Raw genomic sequence first — 23,765 nt, forward strand, 5'->3', positions numbered from 1 at the left:
TGCGGGCACAGGAAAATTATATGCAAATATACAATAGAGTTCCATTCAGGCCCCCCTGTATATGGATTGGGGGCAACCCCTTGAAGCCAGTACAACTACCAATGAGCAGTCCTGGATATGCACCTGGCCTTAGCTACCACTAGCTCCAAAAAGGAAACAGGCAACACCAGCATGAAACCCAAGTCCAACAGTCTCTTAAGACTCAAACCCAAGTCTTGAGTCTCTTTTCCTGCTTCCAGGCCCATCACATGCACAACTCTAATTAGACAGTGATTCTCCATGTCCTGAGCAGTGTGGCACCCTCTCTTCTCCTCATGGAGAATGTCTGATTGCACAGGCATGCAATAAAGCTGGATGCTGAACATTTAAATAGTTCAGTGAGAAGCAAGCCCTACCTGGAAAAACCCCAATACACAAAACCCAGCAAATATCCCTACATCAACCTCTTAGATGTCACCTCCACTACCCTAAATCCTCACTAAATTCATTTTTTTCTCCCTCCGTGTATATGAGGAAGAATCAATTCACTTGTTTGTGTTCAAATACAAATTTTTGTTCTCCCATAAGGAACAGCCTCCACTGCTGGGTAGTTACCATAAAAAGGTGGAGTCACAGCCCTAGAACAGGCAGGGCAGGGAAGTTTTCCAGCTTGTTATACCAGGAACAGCCTCCACGCCAGCAATAGCCATCAGCTTTTAGTAATAACAAGGATCCATGAGGCACTCCGAGATAGTAACGCCATCTAGTGGAATCAACAGAGCATCTCGAGCAACCCAAAGCCAACCTTTTGCCACAAGGGAGTAGAACTGAAACCTCTGGTGTGGTGGGAAGCATTTTGAAAACTTTCATACTCCAGTACAGAATATTAATTCCAGAAAAGAATGTCCTCAGCTGATTTGATCACATATTAAATTCATCAATTAACATGCACTTTATTAATAACATTCAAATTAACTGAAGTGGTATCCCTATCCAAATTGAAATTTGTAATTACATTCTACAAATTTAGAGCTTACTCTAAGGACCTGTGATTCTGTGTTCAGTTCTTGTGATTTTTCATCAGCTATGATTGTGGCACACTTGTTTCTAATCAGACATGGCCATGTTGATGAAATCTCAATAAAGACTAGATAAGGTGATTTGAAGAAAGTTATTAACTCATTTAGTAAATATCTGTTGACCATCTATGATGTGCCAAGTACAGGTCTAGGCTCTGGGCTCAGAGTATACAAGACACACAAGGTTACTGCTTTCAGCGTTTACGGATTAGTAAGGGTGGTGGCAGACAAGAAACAAGTAAAAATGTTAACAAGATGAGGTCAGAGTGAACATAATTTTAAAAGGTGAAATGAAAAGAAAAGGAGGGGTTGGGGTATAGTGTTGTCAGAGTTGTCTTGGAGATATTTGAAATCGAAAGAGGAGCTAGTCTTCCACAATGAAATTTGAAAACAACCATTCCAGAACATTCACCAGATGAGCCTTTTTCAAAACTGTTTTGGGACTCCTTTCTTATTTTTGCTTTCAGAGCCAAGGTATGAACTCCATTAAGAAAAGCAGGCCTATCTCAAAGCAGCATAATACAGCTTTACTTTGACCCTGAACATATGTGGGATATTTCTGAAAGTTACTGCAGTCTCAAACGTGTATATTAACCTAATGTTCCGGTAGGGAGATGTGCAGTAAGCTCTGCAGAGTGAAGAACTCTGTGGGATCCTTTCTTGTTGATGGAAAGTATTTCTAATGAGCACACACCTTGGCGATTGTGTTCTTTCGTTACGAAGGTCCTCATCCTTCTTCTTCTAGGTAAGTGTGGGGACAAAGCCCCAAAAAGCAGTTTCCAGGCTCTCGGCCTCACATAGAAAGGTGCTGGCTCGGGTAGTAAATGGCCATCAACTGTGATCAGATGGCCATCAGCTGTGGCTAGTTGGCCGTCAGCTGTAACCCGTAAGCCATTGGCCACTAATATAACTGCTGTGGCTACGCTAGCAGAGAAAATGGGGGCCAGCAAGAGCGAATTGCAGAGAGGCGGATGCCACCGGCGAGAATATAGTGATATGACTCCCCTACTTATGGCTCCGTGGGTGTTCCTGTTTGGCCTCACCATGTCCTGCGTTCTTATGTGGGGAACGGGAGCTGAGACCCCGCAGGCCACCCCACATGACAAATGGCGCCACGAGCAGGGTCCCCGCAAGACACGTGGCATAGTCGGCAGCAGACAGTGCTGGCCAAAGCTTTCCAAAGGGCAGTGGAGCAGTTTGTGCCTATGAAAGCTCAGTCTAAGGAAGACCAGGAGGAGCAGCTGCCGGAGAGCTGGACCCCCATGGAGGGGTGGAAAGATGTGGATGGTTCCCCAACCAGCAGAGGCCAGAGAAAGCGGAGGTTGTTGCCGCCCTGTGGGCTGGGAACTGCTTGCTGAGGCAGCCTGGATGCGGGACTTGTCCCAGGAGGAAATGCTTGGTGAGTCCTCCGTGGGAGATGAGGGTGAGGTCAAGGTCATCCCTCCCCCCCAGGACAGCCCTGGCGAATGACTATGGACTATGGGGAATTGCCTTCCATCCCTAATTTAATGGACTACTTGACTGTTTGGGAACATACCACCATGTAGTGGGACTGGCGGATGTTTGCTTTTGTGTCTTGACTGGCCGCCATTGAGAATATGTAAGCACCTTGACTGTGAGCTGCTGTTGTTCCAGCATGTACCCTGAGAGGCCCAGAGAGAGAGTGGCAGTGCCCTGAGAGCACTGGCTGAGCCCAGGAAGTCTGCCTGTGTCCAGAGAGAGTGGCAGAGCCCTGAGAGGCCCTGGCTGTGCCCGGGGAGACAGGTGGTACCCTAAGAAACCCAAGTTTGGCTGTGCCCAGAAGTACTGGTGGTGCCCTGAGAAACCCTGGCTGTGCTCAGAGAGCCTGGCTGTGTCCAGGATATTACATTCACCTCCAGGCTCCTCGCACAGGGCCCCTTGCAGAAGACGATTGTCGCGTAGATTGTGAGGCAAGACCCTGTAGGGGTGGATTGTGGGGAAAAAGCCCCAAAAAGCAGTTTCCAGGCTCTCGGCCTCACATAGAAAGGTGCTGGCTCGGGTAGTAAATGGCCATCAACTGTGATCAGATGGCCATCAGCTGTGGCTAGTTGGCCGTCAGCTGTAACCCGTAAGCCAGGCCACTAATATAACTGCTGTGGCTACGCCAGCAGAGAAAATGGGGGCCAGTAAGAGCGAATTGCAGAGAGGCGGATGCTGCCGGCGAGAATACAGTGATATGACTCCCCTATTTATGGCTCCGTGGGTGTTCCTGTTTGGCCTCACCATGTCCTGCGTTCATATGTGGGGAGCGGGAGCTGAGACCCCGCAGGCCACCCCACATGACAGTAAGGCTCTATAAAACAGTAGTGAAAAAAATTCAGCAAAGGCAGGAAGAAACTGGAAGAAAAAGATGTTACTTAGATGAAGGAAAGGGTAAAAGATTAAAAGAACAATGGTTCCAAAGCTTCTTCCCTTACAGTGCAGCTTTCTAGACCTTATGTTCTCACTAGATCTCTAGGGTACTCTCCCCATGGGTCCAGCCACCCACTTTCCTGAAACTATTTCCCCTATTTTATCCTGCTGAGATTAAGGAGTCTGCCAACCTGGTAAAAGTGACTGAACTCAATTGTTACCTAGTAGTACATACCACTACCTCTACTCTATGCCCTCATTCCACGAGTAAAACGATCTCTCTAAATTCCCTAATGTTAAACCTGTCACTAAAACATTAATTGAGAGCTTGCTTCATGAATCCTCAGAGCAGGGTTAGATCTATTTATCCTATTTATTACATCTATTATTATAGATCTTGATATCATGCTGCTTCTGTATTTTAAAGTCATAACTCACCAACAGTCTTGCTTAAGCAAATCCAGGGAGAAAAAGGCCGTTTTGTATTGATCACAGAGCATTCAAGTGCGTAAGAATCCTAACTTCCAATGTAGACAAGTTCCAAACAGGTGACATTTCTGTCCTAATCAGTTGAATGAAGAAACATCAAAATCTCTTTATAAAATGAAATTGTCTCTCACCTCGAAAAGGCACCCTGGGCAGCGTACTTATTTTTTAGAATATACCGAGAATGCCTTCATATATCTTCATATATACCTTCATATATCTCAGTATTAGCTGCTTTAATAAATGACACATATTTTTGAGAAAAAATTATTTCCATTATTTTTAAAAGGTATGTAGAGAAGGATCCAAAGGAAGTCTCCAAGAGACCACCAAATTCTATGTGTAACTATCAGCAATTCAATTATTTAAATATTTGCTTTAAACTTTCTATTAAAGTAGAAAAAACACACAGTACAATTTCTATAAAATACCGGGATAGTCATAATAATAAATCTGGCTTAATTCGAATATGGCTATTTTCATATATCTTCCTGGAAAAAGACAGCCAAAAATGCTTAAATTAACCCCAAGGTGGTTAAAAAAGTGTAACCTGGGGCTGTCAATTCAATTTGTACTAAACACTGATTATCTGCAACTAAATGTTGTTTCTTTCCTTCTAGTTCAGAAATACACCTTTAATAATTTTTCTTCATTAGCTAGGAAGATCCAAATACCTAAATTAAGAGTGTTATTATGCCTTAATCCATTAATAAGCTTGCTATAACTCAAATGTTTGTCTTTTTTTCAGGGTAAAAAGTTCTTTTCTGATGTTACCATCACATATATTCAATATTGTTTATGGGAGAGAACATCACGATTTACAATTCCATAGTTATCAATAATAATGCACAAAATAGAGAAGCAGATTTCCCTGCTACTTAAGAGAAACACTATGCTAACCCCAGCATATGAATTTTACTGCTTCGTGAACACTTTTAATTTTACTGTTTTCTTTGCAGAAGACAGCTGGGGCCAATTTTACATTCTAATCCCCAGTCTCTAAGTGGGGCATTTCATATTCAAAGAACCAACTTCTCCTTGCCACTACTAAAATGTGGTTTGCAATTATATTTATCCCATTACCATTCCTGCCCTTCAATTAGCTGAGGTGCAATTTACGTATCACATAACCTTTTTAAACCAGAAATTTGTTTAGTACCTCTAAGTTTAAAGTATTTCTACAAAAATACCTGATTTAATCCTGAAAATCCTGCTAGTAATTCCAAAACCAATGTAAAATACTAAGAAACATAAAATATAAAGCTGAACCAAAATATCACATTAACATTTAATAATCAAATATATTTATTACAATTTACAGATTAGTTAAGTTACATACACAAATAGAATTTTACAAAATCCCAACAAACTGGTTACATTTAACTCATTGGTCTGTAGAGAAGCCTTCTAGTCCCCTAATTTCATCTTGCTTAAATTGTAAAAAAATAAAATCTGATAGTTTTGATTTCAAGTTAAAGATAAAGAGGCGCTGTTATTACATTTGAACACTGGGAAATTTTATCTGTCTGTACAAAGCCTTTCATATGCTACACTGATACTTAAAGCACCATTGCAAGACGTTAAATGCCTAAAATGTTCAATTAAAATTTCCAAGGATTTTCTTTTTAAGATGGTGGAGCTTTAACTTTGTTCTAACAACTAGGATTGGGATCAAACTGGCAAGAATTGTCTTTCGTCTTCTATCCAACCTAAAAACGGTCCCTTCTGTCCTTCTCATCACCCTCTGATCATTCTTTTAGAGGAGGGTAGTAAATGGAAGAATTGTTAACCAAGCTTTTACTCATTTGGTAGTGAAGTTGAAGTTGGAACCCAAGGGAACAATTTCCCACAATCCAATCAATGTAAAGATATCCATTATTTTCAAATAGGCAGGGGTGCTAGATTTCAGAAACACAAAACACAACCTAAGTCTCTGACATAAAATAGTATACGTCATTCTGATTTTAAAAGAATGCCTATGCATTTTTAAAACACTTCCTTCAAGGCAAACAATGCCTTCGTTCCACCTGACATAACTGGTACCTACAACCAGCCTGCTTTGATGGTGTCCTACCCAATTCTGTGAATGCATTCTCTGTGATTACCTAAATTGGAGGTACAGAAAACACACTAAGGACTCTGCAAAAATCTGACCAACTTTTATGTTGCTGCACTCTCAGTGTGTTTATGTATGAATATATATAAACACTGGAGGCAGTTCTTAGAGCAAACCAGACAGAAATAAAGACCAGGTAGATTATAAACTGAGGTAGTAACCCTGCAAGCACTTCTGATGAAAAATTGTCCTCACACTGAAACAAGTTCAAAATTAAGAGGTCATCTATTCTATACTCATGTTTTCCATTACCTGTGACAGGAAAAACGTGGAGTAAAAATAGACCATTAAGGAGTTGGTTAACATTCCCTCAACCTAACAGATGCACACCACGTAGACCTGCCTAAATCAACCACGCACAACCAATCACTGCAAAAACCTGGATTCAAAAGTAAACTTTGGGCTTTGGATATCAAGACTTTCTGGTTGTTAAATCTATAGCTCTATCCTTTCTTGAAAGTATAGCCCTTCTCTCATTATTCTCTCATTATTAAAACTGTAGAACACAATAAACTTGGACACTGACTGAAGCCTGTATTTACATTTCAAAATGGAAAATTCAGAACTGCCCATTTCCAAGTTTACAATGTCACCCTGACAGGTTTTAAAAGTGACAGTGCCGAGGCATATTAGTAACACTGGTTTTCTGTTGACAGCATATACAACAAAACCAAATTGCTCTGATTTGTCCTATCTTCTTCCTAGGAAAATTCTAGGCTTTTAATTTTAAAAAATTAATGTTAATTATTGATATAATTATTACCTTCTGGTGTCTTTTACAACAATTTCCATCTGTTGAAAGAGCCATTCAACTGGAAACTACAATAACATATACAGAACCCTCTCCAACAAACAGTTTGCATAGAAATTAAATATATTAGGTGTTAAAATTTGGCAGAAAGATGCAGCTTTCCCAAAGTAGCAGAGACTACCACACATGAAGGTTTTGTGTCAGTCCTTGGAAATATCTTAGGTAGAACCTAACCTAGAAATAAACACCCACCACACATTTTCAACACAAGACATTTTTAGAAGGAAAAAAAAGTTACACAAGATAATGTACCTTAAGTTGGTAGCATATGCAAGATTATTTTCTTAGCCTTAAGGTATACGGGCCAAATCACTAAGAAAATATAGAGAAACCATAAAAGTCCATTAATTTCTGAATGTTGAAGAGAAAAAACAAAAAGAGCCCGAAGTTTTTAGACAGGTATACATAATTTAAATTAAAATGGAAAATGTGCTTTGAACCCTGTACTGTTTCCCAAGAAAGTAAGTTTTGGAAGTGCAAAATTAGATCTTAAAAGGTTCCCTTTTCACCTCAGCAAGCAAACATCCAAAAACACATCCAACTAAATAAAACAGGGAAGGATTAGAGATCATACCATCTCATCCTTCATTATCAGGGTTTGGCTTCAAACCTGAACATTTCTGAGTGGGATATGTTGTAAAACAATATTAAATAAGGTCGCTGGATCCAAGTTACATATCCTCTTAAAAAAAAGTCAAAGGACAGCTGCCAATTTTTGTTTGAAAAGAAACCTCTCTCAAGTAAGAGTTAGTGTATGCTAGGGACAGAGGCTATCAAATCATCTGAACATGGCTCGAAACATCAAGTCCTTTGAAGCATGTTTCCTGGAGTCTATGAAACATTCTTTCTCTGTGCTCAAATGTCAAGCAATATCCAATGGCGTCTTCTGTTTCTTGAATTCGTTTCTGGAACCTGCATCCATCCCGGGCAAATTCTTCCCATGGTCCTTTGCGATCCTCATCACCACTAATATAATACTCAGTAACTTCTTCAAGGAAGGTTACCTATGAAGACAAAGACTAACTTTAATCACTCTCTGGGATCTTACAATCATTGAGGTAATTAACCCTTCAGTCTTTCGGAATATTGAATACCTTACAAGAATATTTGGTCTCAGCTATAAATGGAAGTGAAGATGTTTGACTAGATGACATCTGAATAAAACAGTGGACAAATGCCATCTTAATTTCTTATACACGCACACAGTCACATCCCCAATCCCTCATCTTGTCATCCCTCCCACCTTCTTGGTTTTTCATGTTAAAAAAATGAATCCAGGCCCGGCCAGGTGGCTCAGATGGTTAGAGCTCCGTGCTCCTGACTCCAAAGGCTGCCAGTTGGATTCCCACATGGGCCAGTGGGCTCTCAACCATAAGGTTGCCAGTTCAATTCCTCCAGTCCCGCAAGGGATGGTGGACTGCGCCCCCTGCAACTATGATTGAACACGGCACCTTGAGCTGAGCTGCCGCTGAGCTCCCAGATGGCTCAGTTGGTTGGAGCATGTCCTCTCAACCACAAGGTTTGCTGGTTCGATTCCCGCAAGGGATAGTGGGCTGTGCCCCCTGCAACTAGAAAACGGCAACTAGACCTGGAGCTGAGCTGCGCCCTCCACAACTAAGACTTGAAAGGACAACAACTTGACTTGGAAAAAAGGCCTGGAAGTACACACTGTTTCCCAATAAAGTCCTGTCCCCCTTCCCCAATAAAATCTTTAAAAAAAAAAAAAAATGAATCCAGATGGGGAACTGTGACTTTCCTGATGTTATTAATCCTTACTTTTTTTTTTTTCAATCCTTAGGGAAATACAGTCACAATACTCTTCCTCTAAAATGACAAATGTTTCAAAAATATATACCTGGAAGTGAGTGCTTTTATACTAGCATAAAAGCTTTGACAAACTCTATACTTATTTCTGTTCTTCCTTTTTAAAAGAAATTTCACTTCAACACTTTTCAATTTTTAAATCATGAACGTGTAGTATTATTCTTATATTACTTTTATAATCAGAATACAGAAGAGAAAGTTACTTAAAGTGCAGCAAAATTAACATATCTTTAAGGCTATGTTACTATGAGACTTTGTAGTTAAGATAAAAAACCCTCTTTGGGGCTAGAGGATGGGGGGAGGGGAGTCCACACAGTGTGAGGGATATAAATGATAAACGTCTAAGTATTTGTCTTGTGCACCTGAAACTAATAAAATAAATAAATAAATAAATAAATAAATAAATAAATAAATAAAATTTTAAAAAAGTAAAAAAAAAAAAAGAAATAGAAAAGTCAAAAAAAACCACTCTTTGTATTCCTTCTCAATATGCTGCTACACTATAAGAGTACACATTAGGTTGGTGCAAAAGTAATTGTGGTTTAAAAGGTTAAAAATAACTGCAAACACCACAATTACTTTTGCACCAACCTAATACTTGAAATTGTGAATATTATTACATACATGATCACACGCAATGAGTGACAGGCCCTGTTGACCCCTAGTTAATTTCTAATATAGAAGTTTCTTTGGAAGATATCAAACTCCAAAAGTAAATAAGTACTTGGTTTAAATTATATTCAATAGTTACATCAGCTAATCCCACTGTGGCCCACTACATTCATTCCCTTTACATCAGACCAACAAATGCCCCTGAGGACAATTAGTAGGTATGTAACCCCTTACTAGATATTGCATTCTAGTGTTATTCATTGTGTCACTAAGATAAATAACAATAAATATTTACATAGTGTTTACCATACACCAGGCTCTTTTCAAAGCACCTTCCAATTTTTATCTCATTTACCTCACACCAACCCTACAGGGTACATACTATCATCATCCCCATTGTACAGATAAGGAAGTAGATGTACAGGTTAACTGACTTGTTCAAGTCACACAGCTTCTTCATGGCATAATTGGGATTTAAGCCTTCAGTCTGGCTCTACAATCTACACTATGTTATACCACGACACAAAGCATTTTAAATTCCCAGATCTGAAAGCTTCATTTTAAGAATTAAGCACTATCCATCATTTCCACATACCTAAATAATGTCAAATAGTCAAAGGATGTCAAATAATTTTACCATATTTAGACATATTTTATAAACGTTGCTTCTAGTTTAATCAATAGTCTCACACCTACTTGACTCATCCCATTTTTACTCAATGAGCAGGCTAAAATGAGACATGCAATTGCCCTGATGTCCCCAAACAATAAGAGCTACCATTTAAAGGCAAGGCAATGAATTTAGTTTTATTTACTCATCTCATTTGAATCGTGCAATAACTCATACGATATGATTATTATTATTCCCATCAGATAAATGAGTGACTCAAGGCCACGTTACTTCTTAGGTTTGGCTGTGTTCCCAAATCTCTTGGCCCTAATCACTCAGGAGTAGGGAACACAGCAGCACTCCAGATGTCAAGTGCTCATTCAATTGCTTGACTTTGTTTCCTACCTATTCACCAAAAAGGTTATTTTGTCAGGGGCCCCTTACAAAGAGAGAAAAGCTCTTTCATGATGACATTTACAGAGACGTAAACTAAAATTTAATTTTTTTTTAAGTGTGTTTTTCCAGGACCCATCAGCTCCAAGTCAAGTAGTTGTTTCAATCTCATTGTGGAGGGTGCAGCTCACAGTGGCCCATGCAGGGATCGAACCAGCAACCTTGTTAAGAGCATTGTGCTCTAACCTACTGAGCTAACCGGCCAACCCTAAAATTTAATTTTTAACATGACTTATTCTGTATCTACAGGTAAGACATAAGATTACCACATTTAGATGTATTTTCTACCCCAGGAATAGTTTCAAAGTAGTAAGCTAGATATTTGGAACCAATGGATGAGGGTACTGTCCATTGGAAACTCCCTGATGCTGCAGAATCTGAGGTCAATAATAATTCACCCACTCCTTTCTCTCTGTCCAAATAAAGGTACGAGTCACTAAAGAATCTTTTCCTCTATAATAAAAGGTACCCTGTGTGTTTGGGGAGGATTTCTCTCCAATTAGTAACTTTAGCTGAATAATCAATAGAGAAAAAAAATAAAGCAATTCAAAAGACTGCCAAAATAAGGTTAACTTGACAATGTGTTGTAAGAGGACACGTCCCATGAAATTTTAAGACTAGCCTGGGAATAGAAGGCAACTACTTAAGATAAACCAAATACATGATCATCATTGTTTTACATGATTATTAACCTACAGGTAGCCAATGATAATAGCATTGCATTCTTAAAGAAAAGGCAATACTATTTCCTGTATTGTTTTTGGCCGTTAATCAAAATCATATACATGTCACAAACTTTTTAATACTGAAATCAGTATTTTCTTTCATGGCAAAAACCAGGTGAGTCTGACTTGCTCCTTGGCACCATCATCTCTTTGGCTTTTAATGGACAGGAATGAAGACACTTATCACGACATACTGCCTTAACAATATTTTTAAATGCTATGGCTATACTTTGACTTTCCCAATCTCTAGAAAAAATTAAATCATGCATACCCAAGGTTTATTTTTTCTGTTCCTTAAAAAAGTGAAAAGTTGAAGCTTGTAGGAAAATAGCGCAGAGCCGCCAACTCAAATGAAAATGGCACTTTCCTAACATCTGCACACTGGTATCTCCAATTTGGACAGAAACAGTCTACTGGAGAGAAAAAAAGGGGATCATTTCTAATCAAAGTATATGGACTTACGACATTTGGAGGCCTTCTTCAAATATATGCACTACTATGCCTCCAGGAAAGGCATTCTGCTATATTTAACCACATCAAAACAGTTCTTACAAATTATTAAGCAGGTTAAAATAAAGAAACAAACCTTTTTTCTCTTGACATGCGTATGTCTTTCTCCAGAAAGAACCCCAGCCTGTACCAAGTCTGAACATTCACTGTCTCGGCTCCCTAACAGTTGCACCTTACAGGACAGTAAGGTGTGACACTCAGAAATGGCCACAATGGACTCAGATGGCCTCTCTGAATCATGACAGGCTTTCCAATTTTTCCCTGATGTTTGAAAAGGAGCTTTAAAATTTAAAAGGTTGTAAGGGTCATCCGAATTACAGAAAGAGTTCCACAGTTTGAGACTCTCTGCTTCATCTGCACTAGATTCCCAGTCATCTTCCTCCCCAGAATTATGGTCAAGAGACTCAAGAAGGTTTCCAGTCTGGAGAGAATTCTCTAGATCAGACTTGTCAGGCAAATCCTTCTCTGAGTCAGAAGAGTCCCCAGGAACAATTCTGGCAGCAGTCTGAATCGCTGCTGTAAAGTTTTGGGGATTATAAGGATCGACACTGTAGAAAGAGTTCCACAGGTGAAGCCCTTCCGAGTCCTGTTCGTCTGATTCTGAGAGTGACCTTTCACTATCAAAACCATCATCCTCAGCTTCCTCATCCCAGTCCAGACCTTCTGAATCAGAATTTGTTTCGTGGTCACTGGATACACCTCCCAAAATGTAATCTATCAATCTGTTACTACACGCTGGTCTGGCAGAAATGGGAAGGTCATCATCTATGTCTGAGGAGTCAACTACAGTTATTTGGTCTTCCCCTGGCTTTCTTTCCATAAGTACCTCACAAGATGCACAGCTTTCCGAAAGGCCCTGTTTTTCCAAAGCAAGAGGAACCTCTTTAGTCAATTCTATTTTTTGCTCCGTGGGTTCCTGGGCGGTTCCAGGAATGGCTCCAGCAGAGGGAACAAAGGGTGTCAGACTATCTCTGCAGGGCTTCGGGTCCATCCGGAGAAGGCTGTGTTCCTCCTCCAGGCTGTGGTAGCCATGATCTTGGTCGGGGGTAGGTAACGCTTGCCCCTTGATAGGCTGCTGAAGGAATTCCAACCGTTTCATGCGAACATGGTGAATTTCTGGCAGGCCTTCTCTAGAAAGAGGTGGACATCCCTGCCACGAGGCGCGAGTGATCTCAGCATTCAGTGGCTGGGGATGAGAATGGTCCTCAGGCAGACAGCTGCTCTCTGAGCTCACAGTCTGGAAGTCAGCTAGCTTGCCACTTCCGATGCCATTCTGATAGCTGAGCTCTACCAGCGGCAGGCAGTCCAGATAAGAGGGGTTCAGCAAATAAGAGACGGCGTTGAAACTGCTTAAGCGCTGAAGGTTTCGAGGCCCGGAGGGTGAAGGGCCAAGTTCCCGGTCAGAGAGCAGCCGGGCATTCGGCAGCAGTTCCACTCCCCACAGCTGCTGCTCGAGGAGCACTGCGTGGGCCGCACGGTTCATGGCTCTTCCCTGGGCTTTCAGTTCCAATTCTAGATCGCGGGAGGGGCGCCGCCAGGGGATCTCCTCCTCCGGCCAGTCCAGGAGGCTGGCGGCAGAGTCGGCCGAGGGGTCCAGCCGCAGCGAGCTCAGAGATTTCTGCGGCGCGGGCCCAGCCGGTTCCTCCCGAGCTCTCCGGGACCTCAGGGCGCTGGAGCCCCCAGTGTAATCCATCCATCTGGTCGGAATCCCCCCACTGAAAAGCTGGCTCCAAATCAGCAGCTTGTGAAGCAGGACGGGGAGAGGCGCCAAGAGCTGGGAAAGGAGCTTCATGCAGTAGCTGGTCCGAGCGTCAGGCCGCGGAGAGGAAGCCGTCCCGGGGTCCCCGGGATGCTCCGCGACAGGAGGTGTGGGGAACCGGACGGTGCTTGGTGGCGAGAGCCGACGGAAGAAGGGCAGCCGGAGCAGGGGGCCCGTCCGAGGCGCCGGCCGTCCTCGCGGCCCGTCCGTTCCCGGTTCCATCGCCCGGCTCTTGACAGTGTCCCAGCGAGGTAGGCGGACGAGGAGGCAGGGGCTCGGTCAGGATCCGGAGAGGCCTACACGGTCCCGGCCTCGCCTCGCGACGCGGTCGGCGCCCCCGGCCGGTCCCCGGGCCAGCAGGAGAGCCACAGAGGGCAGCGGCTTCGGCCACCGGCGGCAGGCCCCAGTCCGGAATGGCCGGCGCAGGACACAGCGGCGGCGACAACACCCATCCCGGCGGGAAGTAGGGGTCCTAATCAGCTCGAGGCCTCTCCACCATGCAGAGGCCTCCAGCGGCGGCGGCGGCGCCACTTTCCACGAGAGACGGACCGTGGACCAGCCCGTCACAGCGCGCCCGGGAAGGACTGGGCGGCCAGGCAGGCAGGCAGGCTCGGGGACAAACCTGAGCTAAAATGGCCGCAGGGCCAGGGCCGAGGCCGGACAGCTCCAGGCACCCGGACGGGAACCAGGACGACGGGCCCTACGCCATCAGCCAAGCGCTGCCAAACGTCATTCGCAGGGCCGGGCGGGCGGGTCCCGCCGCGCTCTTCCGGGCGGCCGCTGATTGGACTGGCCCGGTGCCTGTCGGCTCCTCACTCTTAGTAGATCCGGCTGGCGTGCCGGAGGTTGCATCAGCCGGGCCCAGCGTCTGCGCCTGCGCGCTCGCTTCTCGGTGCTCGCCTGGGGGCCGCTCCCGCCCCGCCCTCAGGGCGAACGGGGGGGTTTCCGATGACCCCCAAGTTCCCTCGAGCCCCTTTAAGGGCCTAATACGTGCCCAAGCGTACACATTTGTGGTCGACTTGCGTATATAGGTGTTCAGTATTGTTGAGTGCTAAGCAGATCACCACCTGAAATCTTACGTAAAAGAGTTGGACGGTGCTGTGTAAATACACGTCTTGTGCTAAAACACAATCTGGTGTTAAAACGTACTCTGGAGTGCTTGATAGCAGTGAAAAATGAATCATTCTTATGTATTCCTGCCCCCTTGATTTTAGGATTTCTAAAACACTAGTTTTGCCTGGAATCTAGCTTTGAGGTTTTCCAGCATCCAACCCACATACGTCCCCCAGGAAAATACGAACTCTTTGTTTCTCAGGTGGTGCCCCTATTAAACTAGTGTTCCCCGGAAAGTATAGACCTAGTCAGACCATCAGCTCTAATGCCTTTTTTGGAGCAAAAATTAATATAAGACCCGGTCTTATTTTACTGTAAGATCGGGTCTTTATAAGTATATAATATAATGTAATATAATATAATATAATATAATATAATATAATATAATATAATATAATATAATATAATATCGGGTCTTATATTAAGTTTTGCTCCAAAAGACACATTAGAGCTGGTGGTCCGGCTAGGTCTTATTTTCAGGGAAACAAGGTATACCTTTTCAGTGGAGTAAACCCAAGTAACAGGAGGAAAGAAACATAGTCCCCAGAACTGTTTACTTTCTTTCATGCTTCCCAGGAGGCAACGCATTCAAATCATACTTATATCCCGAGGCCCCAGAACCACATTCAAAGAAGGAAGCACAGATCATTATCCTTTTTAAAAATTTTGTCTGATAATTTTAGCTGCTATATTTGATTCTCTTGTGAGTTTGGTCTTAGTTCATTTGCTTATTTTTACTACCATGTTTCCCCGAAAATAAGATTTAGCCAGACAATCAGCTCTAATGCATCTTTTGGAGCAAAAATTAATATAAGACCCAATCTTATTTTACTATAAGACCAGGTCTTTATAATATAATATAATACCGGGTCTTACATTAATTTTTGCTCCAAAAGAGATATTAGAGCTGATTGTCTGACTAGGTCTTACTCTCGGGGAAACACGGTAAAACTTTTTAATTGACCTGAAGTCAAGTATCTATTACAGAGAGAGGGTAGCAGTTATGAGCAGGAAGAGCTTTTAGGAGCCATGAGGAGGCCAGCAGCTCCTCCTGCTTCACTGGGACTGCTCAAGGAACAGCCACTTCTTTCTAGAAAACTAAGAGGTCCTCAAATTCTGTGGTTTTACTTCTTATTATATTATACATATCTCTGGAAATATCTCATTTCCAATTCTAAGAACTTCAGAAAGATGTATTAATAGGAGTCAGTATAATAATAGAAAAGAAATCCAAATATGCAAATCAACAACTCAAGAGCTTCAGTTTCTTCAGTTGTAAAATGAGGCTAATAGTTCCTTTTTCTATGGGGTGGTGAGAGAACTAAATTCCTAATATAGAGCCCACCCTAGATAGGGTAGGGGCACAAACAACAGTTAATATTTGTTATTTGTCAACTAATAAAATTGTTTCCTACTGCCTAAAGAATACAGGCTCTCTTTAGTCTGTCCTCCCACTTTTCCAGCCTTCTCTTTAGTAACTTCCCTTCATGCATGTTATATTCTAAGAACGTTGGACTTGTTTCATGCCTTTACTCAAGCTGTTTCTTAGCCAAGAAATCCCTCACCTGCCCTGTTATATAACTACTCACGTTTCAAGGTCCAACTCAAATGTCAACACCTTAAGTCTGCTGCTCTTCCAAGTCAAAATTCTATTATTATACTCTGTTAGAGCATTTAACACACTACACTATATACTGCATACTGGAAATGTTCTCTCCTGCTGGTCTCAGTCCCTTGAGCGCTGTGTCCCAAAACCTAGCACAGTGGTTCTCAAAGTATGGTCGGGTACCCTGGGTTCTCAAGGTCAAAAATGTTTTCAGAATACTAAACTATTATTTTCCTTTTTAACTCTCACTTTCTCATGAGTTTACTTACAGAGGATGTTTATCTTCTAGAGGACATGTACATATGTGATCTGGCAACAGATTCACTATAAAAGCATATATGATATTTCAGCTGTCTTTTATTAAGCCAGATATTAAAGACATTTGGGGAAAAATGTAAAACAATGCCACTCTTCTTGCTAAACATTTTTGTCTTAAAAAGTATTTTTTTCATTAAAAAATGTTATTTATGTTAACATGTAACGAGTTTATTATTTTTCAATGAATATTTTCTTTGTTTCATTATTGTTATTCTTGCAGGATTGTTCTTTTGTTTTTCATTAATGTTCCTTTTTATCCCTGTTAATGACTCTTTGCCCTAAAATTCATCTGGAAATTTAATTTTTCCAATTAAACTTTTCAATTAAATGTTTGAATATTATGTGTCATTTCTTAAGTGTGTCTTCAATGAATATTTTCAATTCCTCAGTTTTGAGTTCTAAAACACTAACTATTGATAGATATAATCCACATAAACAAAAATTCCTTGGGTCCTCAATAATTTTTTTAAGAGTATAAAGGGGTCCTGAGACCAAAGAGTTTTAGCAACCACTGACCCCGCATGTTGACTGGCACATAATAGGTGACCAGTAAATGTTGAATAGAAGAGTAATAAACTTTAAAATAATAGCATCTTCCTTATGACCAAGCTTCTTGCATTTTGCTGTCAAATTTGTCACTAACAATACATGCTCCTAAAAAAAATTTCTTAAAACTTTCCTGAATGGGTTTCCCCTTTCCCATTTAGTCATTAAATACATAATTTTTATTTTCCTTACCTTGGAAATTTTTTAAAGAGTGGAAAATGCAATGATAAAGTATTGGAAAGCTATAGGATTATGCGACTTTGCCTTGTCAGTCTCAACAGGTAAATAAAGTGTGAACCAGCCTCCTCACGCCTGCTATCAAGTAGAGGGCAGAGGCAGGGTAGCTCTGTACAGAAAGATAACGACCTGTTACTGTGGCTGTGTACATGTAACACATGTACACTTGGGGAAGACAAGAAGTCCTTGCACTGGCAAACTGACTGGCACTTTAGCGGAAGATAATTTAAACCTCAGTTAATTATGTTTAGTTTTATAGATTTTGCTGGGCTTGAGATAAAGGCTGTAGAGCTTTTGACTTCATTTTTCAGAGTCAATACTGCCTCCAAAATTTTATTTCCAAGCATCCCACACTCTGGACACCACCTCCTATTTCTCCAACTCACTGACCTGATATCCTTATAGTAACTAATCAACCCCCAGAAACCTCCAAACCATTACCATTACCGCTGTTTTATGATTTATCACCCTCTTTCACTTCCCTTCTTACTGAGTATAAATTCTATGATCCAGCATTAAAACGACCCCCTTGTAAAGACCCTTCATCCTCTTGCCCCTCTCCTGCTTCAGCATTCTTCTCTGGCAAAATTCTAGCCCGAGTTAAACCCAGCTACGCACTGATTCTGAGCCTACACCCTTGCAGCTATAATCGGTGCAGGAGAAAAGCACTCAAACACAATGACTGACTCACTTCATGTTTGTGATCAGAAATTTCATCAATGCCAGGCACTCCTGCAGGTATCCATATCTGCAGTAGCTTTGCTTCTCCTACACATATATTTCTTTATTCATATTTCCAGCATTCCCATAAATATACATTCTCAACTTACAATCACACTTCATACTTTTCTGAGACAACAGATGCAATTGGACACAAATAATCTCATATTTCCACCACCAGATCCACCAGTCTACCTGCATCTGGATCCACACACTCTGCCTTCAATCCCATTACAAGCAAAGAAGCCTCCTAGACCCTACCCCTTCGTGTCTATTCAAGGAATTCTGGCCTCCCTTATCCCCTTTTTCCTGTAACATGTACTTTTCTCTCTCAAACTATTAGAGCACTCACATTAACATAGGTTAACATCACCTATTTTTTTAAACAAAATTGTAATATTTTATAAAATGCATTCCTTCTTCCCACACCTCCTCAAAATTTATTTCTTCAAAGAACTGATAACTCAATACCTGACAACCAGATCCACAGTGACAATAAATGTTATGTGTAAAATGACTTAACTAAAACAATTGCAAAGTACCATTATCAGAGATCACGCAGAAGTGTAACATGGCACTTTCAGCGTTACCTTCTGGAAAAACAGTTAGGTCTCCAAACCATGGGAGTCCCAACAGGGGCCATTTACACAGGCAGATTATCAATGGCTAATGTACTCAATGGGAGACCTATAGGTCAAGATATTTAGTGACTAAGTGGCCTACATATATCTTACAGATTTTCTATGTTTTCAAATTTCTTACAGATATTTTTAAAATATCAAATATAACAGAAAGTATATTTTAAGTCTCTCAGGTATTCTGGATGGTTTCTGAATTATCTGTACGAAGCTGTGACTTAGTTGTATAGAGTTTGATATGTGTGTCCACCATTAAATTCAGTTCATGTTTTATATCAAAATTTATGTTAAGCAAAGCTAAGTTACTCGACCTTTGGTCTGTCAAAGTGTTGCTCAGGTATTCTTTGAGACACTTTCACCCATTTTCATAGCGGTTATTCTCAACCTTCACAGAAAGAATTCATAGGACCTTCAGCAATGCATAAACGTTGGGAAAAAAACTTGATGTCTGGCAGGTGCAGGGCTTTATAAATGGTGGTTGGAAGCTCTATATCTTTCCCTGTTTTCACTTGAATCTCCAACAATGCAGCTCAGCTGAGAGTGTGTCAGGATTGGGTAAGTCACTTCTATACATGTCAGCATGGTACTCCTCCGATGTTTTGAATTTGAGCTGTCTCATGACAGAGGGTACCAGAGATAAGCATTTAAGAGCTTTGAAGTACTATTCTGAGCATATATCTTTCAGTTCCTGAATAATGTGTTCCACTGTTGGAATACTAAGAGATTCTTTATAGTAATTCTTAGAGGTCAGCGAGGTTCCAGTTGCTGAGTTCTGTGGAATTACCCAGGGAGCTTCATCTGAATATCAAGTTTGTTTGCCAAATTGGTGGCTTTCTCTAACCAAAACTCAAGATAAACTTCAATATTTTCCATCACTTCATTTAGTGAATGCAACACTGCAGTCAAACTACTGGCTGCAAAGACATCAGAGGTTTGCCCCCGGAGATTTTTCTCAAAGACGCTTGTAAAAGATAGAACATTTTAAAGAACAACAATGGTAACGATGAATTCAAAATCTGTTACTGCACTACAGAGTACAAATGCTCGGTCAGCTATACAGTTATTCCATCTAATATTTGTATCACCATTTATACCATCTAAACATAAAACAAGGGCTTGTAGGAGGTCCACTAAAATTTCAAAAGTATCATGCCTGCCTGTCCCCTGAGAATGGCAAATTTCCTTTAGTTCTTTACCCCTTTCTTCATTGTTCTGAAAGAGGACAGAGATTACATTGTCAAGCTCTCAAAGCAGTTGTGGTGATTGATGGAAAAAAGAACAAACTTCTTCAATTGTTCCTAATGCAACAGACACTCCATGACAGGCATGGATTTTGCCAACCACAGATTTAAGGCACATGAAGAGCAGTGTGTAGATAGCTTGGGGGTATTTCTCTAAAAGTGTAGAAGCAACAACTTTCATGTTGGAAGAAAATCCACTGGACACGACAATACTCCATGTTTAAGCCCCACATCTCAGTTATCATAGTATGAAATTTCACAGCCAAAATTTCAGCATCAGTTTTGTAAGGCTGGAAGCCCACAAATTCCTCTCTCAGGTTATGAGATTCATTAACAAAGCTCACCAACACGGACAGGTGCTCTTTTTCTGGTATGTCCACTATATCCTCAGAGTTAGTGGGAAAGAAGTGAATCTCTTACTTCTCTGAGGGTTTCTTACCAAATCCAGCATCTGTTTCTGCTGTTTTTGAACAGAAGTGTGTTGACTGCTGTTGTCTCAAAGCAAAGCACTTTCTCAGAACCTCTTCACCAGAATTTATCCGGCACTCCAGTAGTGCTTGAAAGTTATCGGGAGTAAAGAGAACTTCTGGGATTTCATCATCTTCATGTCCATCCAGAGGTATGTTTTGTTTTCCCATAAGAATCAAAATCTCAAGTAAAGATTTTAACTTTGTTTTTGTTTATCTTTGTTTTCCTTCTCTTCAAGGGTTAAAGGTAAAAAAAAATGTCTTCATTCTGTTCTTCACCCCCGTCTTCTCCACCTGGGGTTCTGAGCATTGCTGTTGTTTATTTCTTTATATATATATATATATATATATATATATATATATATATATATATATATATATATATAATTTTAATCAAATTACATTTAAAAACACTTTAGATTTTTTTCGTTTTTTTTTTTTATGATTTTACTGGGGAAGGGGAACAGGACTTTATTGGGGAGCAGTGTGTACTTCCAGGCCTTTTTTCCAAGTCAAGTTGTTGTCCTTTCAATCTTAGTTGTGGAGGGTGCTGTTCAGCTTCAAGTTGTTGTCCTTTCAGTCTTAGTTGTGGAGGGCGCAGCTCAGCTCCAGGTCCAGTTGCCATTGCTAGTTGCAGGGGGCGCAGCCCACCGTCCCTTGCAGGAGTCGAACCCGGCAACCTTGTGGTTGAGAGGATGTGCTCCAACCAACTGAGCCATCCGGGAGGCAGCTCAGCTCAAGGTGCCGTGTGCAATCTTAGTTGCAGGGGACAGAGCCCACCATCCCTTGCGGGACTCGAGGAATTGAACTGGCAACCTTGTGGTTGAGAGCCCACTGGCCCATGTGGGAATCAAACCGCCAGCCTTTGGATTTAGGAGCATGGAGCTCTAACCGCCTGAGCCACCAGGCCAGCCCTATTTCTTTCTATTTTTGTTCCTGTTCAAAAATTTCATCGATTTGTTTTCTGTTTCAGTGTCCTGATTTCATCTTCACTCAGTTCTTTTATTCATTTTCTGTGTCTACTACGTGGATTGTTCAAATGACTGGTAAGATCAAATATTGTTGGTATGGATTGCATTATCTTGAAGAACTGTCCTGTGAGGACTCTCTTCAGTTAATTTTGAGAAATAAAACAACCAATCATTCTTTAGTTTTCTGATGCCTCTGCAAAATGTATATTTCTACAGATCACAGAGGCCTCATAGTGTTTGGTACATAATCGCTATGCTTATTTAGTTGATCGGGTGTTTTATCTTCAAAGTCGGCTTGCCTACAATTTTCCATTCACGTCTGGCATCTGGCCAAATTCCATGGGAACCAGAAGAAGGTGAGGTATGACTGTGTCCTCTTCTGCGTGCAGTTGGGGGCAGCACGAAAGTACGACATCAGCATCGTAGCCGTCCAAGGACTGGCCCAGCATTCCCCTCAGGGCAACCAGCCAGTCGGTACTGGGCTGGGGAAGGGAGCCAGGCTGGTCTGCCCGCTCGGTATGGCCAGAGCGCCAGGTTACATCACCTACCTTAAAAATAAAACTCTTCCCTAGACACATGTACCTCCAAGTTTCTGTAGCACTACAGCAACATTTCTCAAGAGTTATCTATGCTGATGGCCTCCACTTTCTCATCACCTTTTCCCTCTTCACCCTACTCCATTGGGGTTTTCATCCCCACCGCTCATACAAATGGCTCTTCTCAAGAACATTTTGCCAAATCCAGTTCTCTAACTGTGAAAGGTTAAATCGTACTCCTCTAAAAGATGCTAAAGTCCCAATCCCCTAATCACAGTACCTGTGAATGTGATCTTATTTGGAAATAGAGTCTTTGCAAGTTAAGATGAGGTCATTAGGGTGGGCCCTAATTCACTATGGCTGTATCGTTATACAAAAGGGAACTTTGGACATAGACACACATACACACAGGGAGAACACCATATGGACTTGAAGGCAGAGATTGGGGTGATACATCTACAAGCCAAGGAATGCCAAAGATTGCCAGCAAATCACTAGAACCTAGGAAGAGGCACAGAACAGATTCTTTTTTCAGCCCTCAGAATAAATCAACCCTGCCAACACCTTGATCTTGGATGTCCAGCCTCCAGAATATGAGAAAAGAAACTTCTGCTGTTTAAGTCACCTAGTCTGTGGTATTTTGTTATGGCAGCCCTAGGATATTGACAATACTTTTCTTTAGGTACTCATGACACCATTATCTTGGTTCCCCTACAGTTTCAGTGGCTCCTCGTCCTCCTCTAAACGTTGGCCTGCATCAGAGTTCAGTCCAATAGTGATTTTTTGTTGTTGTTTTTTTTCCTAGCCTCTCTAATCTAGGTGATCTCATCCACTTCCATGGCATCAAATGCTGCCTAAGTGCTGATGAATTCCATATCTAAACTCCAGACTGACCTTTCCCTTGGGCTTCAGATTCCATTCTCCTACTTCTCCACTTGGATGTCCAGACATCTCAGACGTATCATGATCAAAACAAAACTCTTAATTCAGCTTCACCAAGCCCATCTTCCCCATCCCTATAATGCCCCCAGTCCTCTTCACCCAGTTGCCAAGGCCCCAAACTCAGGAGTCATCCTTGATTTCTCTTTCCCTCAATTCCACATCCAATCCATCAGCAAATCCTGTCAGCTCTGCCTTCAAAATAGATCCAAAATTTAACTTCTTTTCCCCACCCCCTTAGCCATCGTCATTTCCCTTCTAGACCATGGCAATAGCCTTCTCTTCTGCTTCATTCTTGCTTCCCACAGTAGCCTGAATGATCTTGTAAAGCATTAACTGGAGCACTGCAGTCCCTTTCTCAAAACCTTCTAATGGCGTCCCCATCAAACTAAGAATAAAATCCAGAGCTCTGACTGACCTTAAAACTCAATTGAAATCTTTCAACTATCTCCTCTTGAAGCCCACTCTATCTGCCCTGCCCCTCCACTTCTACACTGGAATTTCTTGTGTCCATGTCTGTCTCCCTAGCTGGACTGAGTTCCTTGAGGACAGAGCCCACACCTGTCATCTCAGTAGCCACAGTGCCTGATGCTTCGTCTGACCCAGAGAAGGTCATCAGTGTTGCTTGTTGAACAGACACCTCCGCTTACCTCCCAGCTTAAAATGCTGCCTCACTTTTAACCTTCAGTCTTATCTTTGCTCCCCAAATGCCAGCAAGCTGGCTTACTTCATTTTTGCCACCTTTGAACTCAGAGAACCTGGCCTGCTGGGTTTTGTTTCTCTCCTCCCTGGGAAACCCCATTCCACCCTCCCCATCTCTCATTCCTACTCCCTCAGGGTGGTTCAGATATCTACCCTATTTGGCCAAGAAATTTCCTTAACTAAGACTTGCCAGATTCACGTTCTAACTTTTTTTTTTTTCTTAAGATTTTATTGGGGAAGGGGAACAGGACTTTATTGGGGAACAGTGTGTACTTCCAAGCCTTTTTTCCAAGTCAAGTTGTTGTCCTTTCAATCTTAGTTGTGGAGGGTGCCATTCAGCTTCAAGTTGTTGTCCTTTCAGTCTTAGTTGTGGAGGGCGCAGCTCAGCTCCAGG

General features: G+C 41.7%; 1 protein-coding gene across 3 annotated transcripts; it reads right to left on the bottom strand.

Moving 5' to 3' along the window:
* Nucleotides 1-5,198: 5,198 nt before the first annotated feature.
* On the bottom strand, nt 5,199-14,088 carry PPP1R15B (protein phosphatase 1 regulatory subunit 15B). 3 transcript variants are annotated; one of them, XM_081026118.1, is made up of 3 exons: nt 12,405-14,074; nt 11,340-11,478; nt 5,199-7,848 (listed from the first exon to the last, which is right to left on the bottom strand). In XM_081026118.1, exons 1-2 carry the CDS (start codon nt 13,557-13,559, stop codon nt 11,347-11,349), a joined length of 1,287 nt encoding a protein of 428 aa, XP_080882244.1. In that variant the 5' UTR covers nt 13,560-14,074; the 3' UTR covers nt 5,199-7,848; nt 11,340-11,346. The 3 variants fall into 3 exon arrangements, with proteins under 3 accessions (XP_080882244.1, XP_080882242.1, XP_080882243.1); XM_081026116.1 differs by lacking the exon at nt 11,340-11,478 and having other exon boundaries at nt 11,655-14,088; XM_081026117.1 differs by lacking the exon at nt 11,340-11,478.
* Nucleotides 14,089-23,765: the final 9,677 nt, after the last annotated feature.

This window comes from Rhinolophus hipposideros (assembly GCF_964194185.1).
Source record: "Rhinolophus hipposideros genome assembly, chromosome: 19".
Classification (NCBI taxonomy): Eukaryota; Metazoa; Chordata; class Mammalia; order Chiroptera; family Rhinolophidae; genus Rhinolophus; species Rhinolophus hipposideros.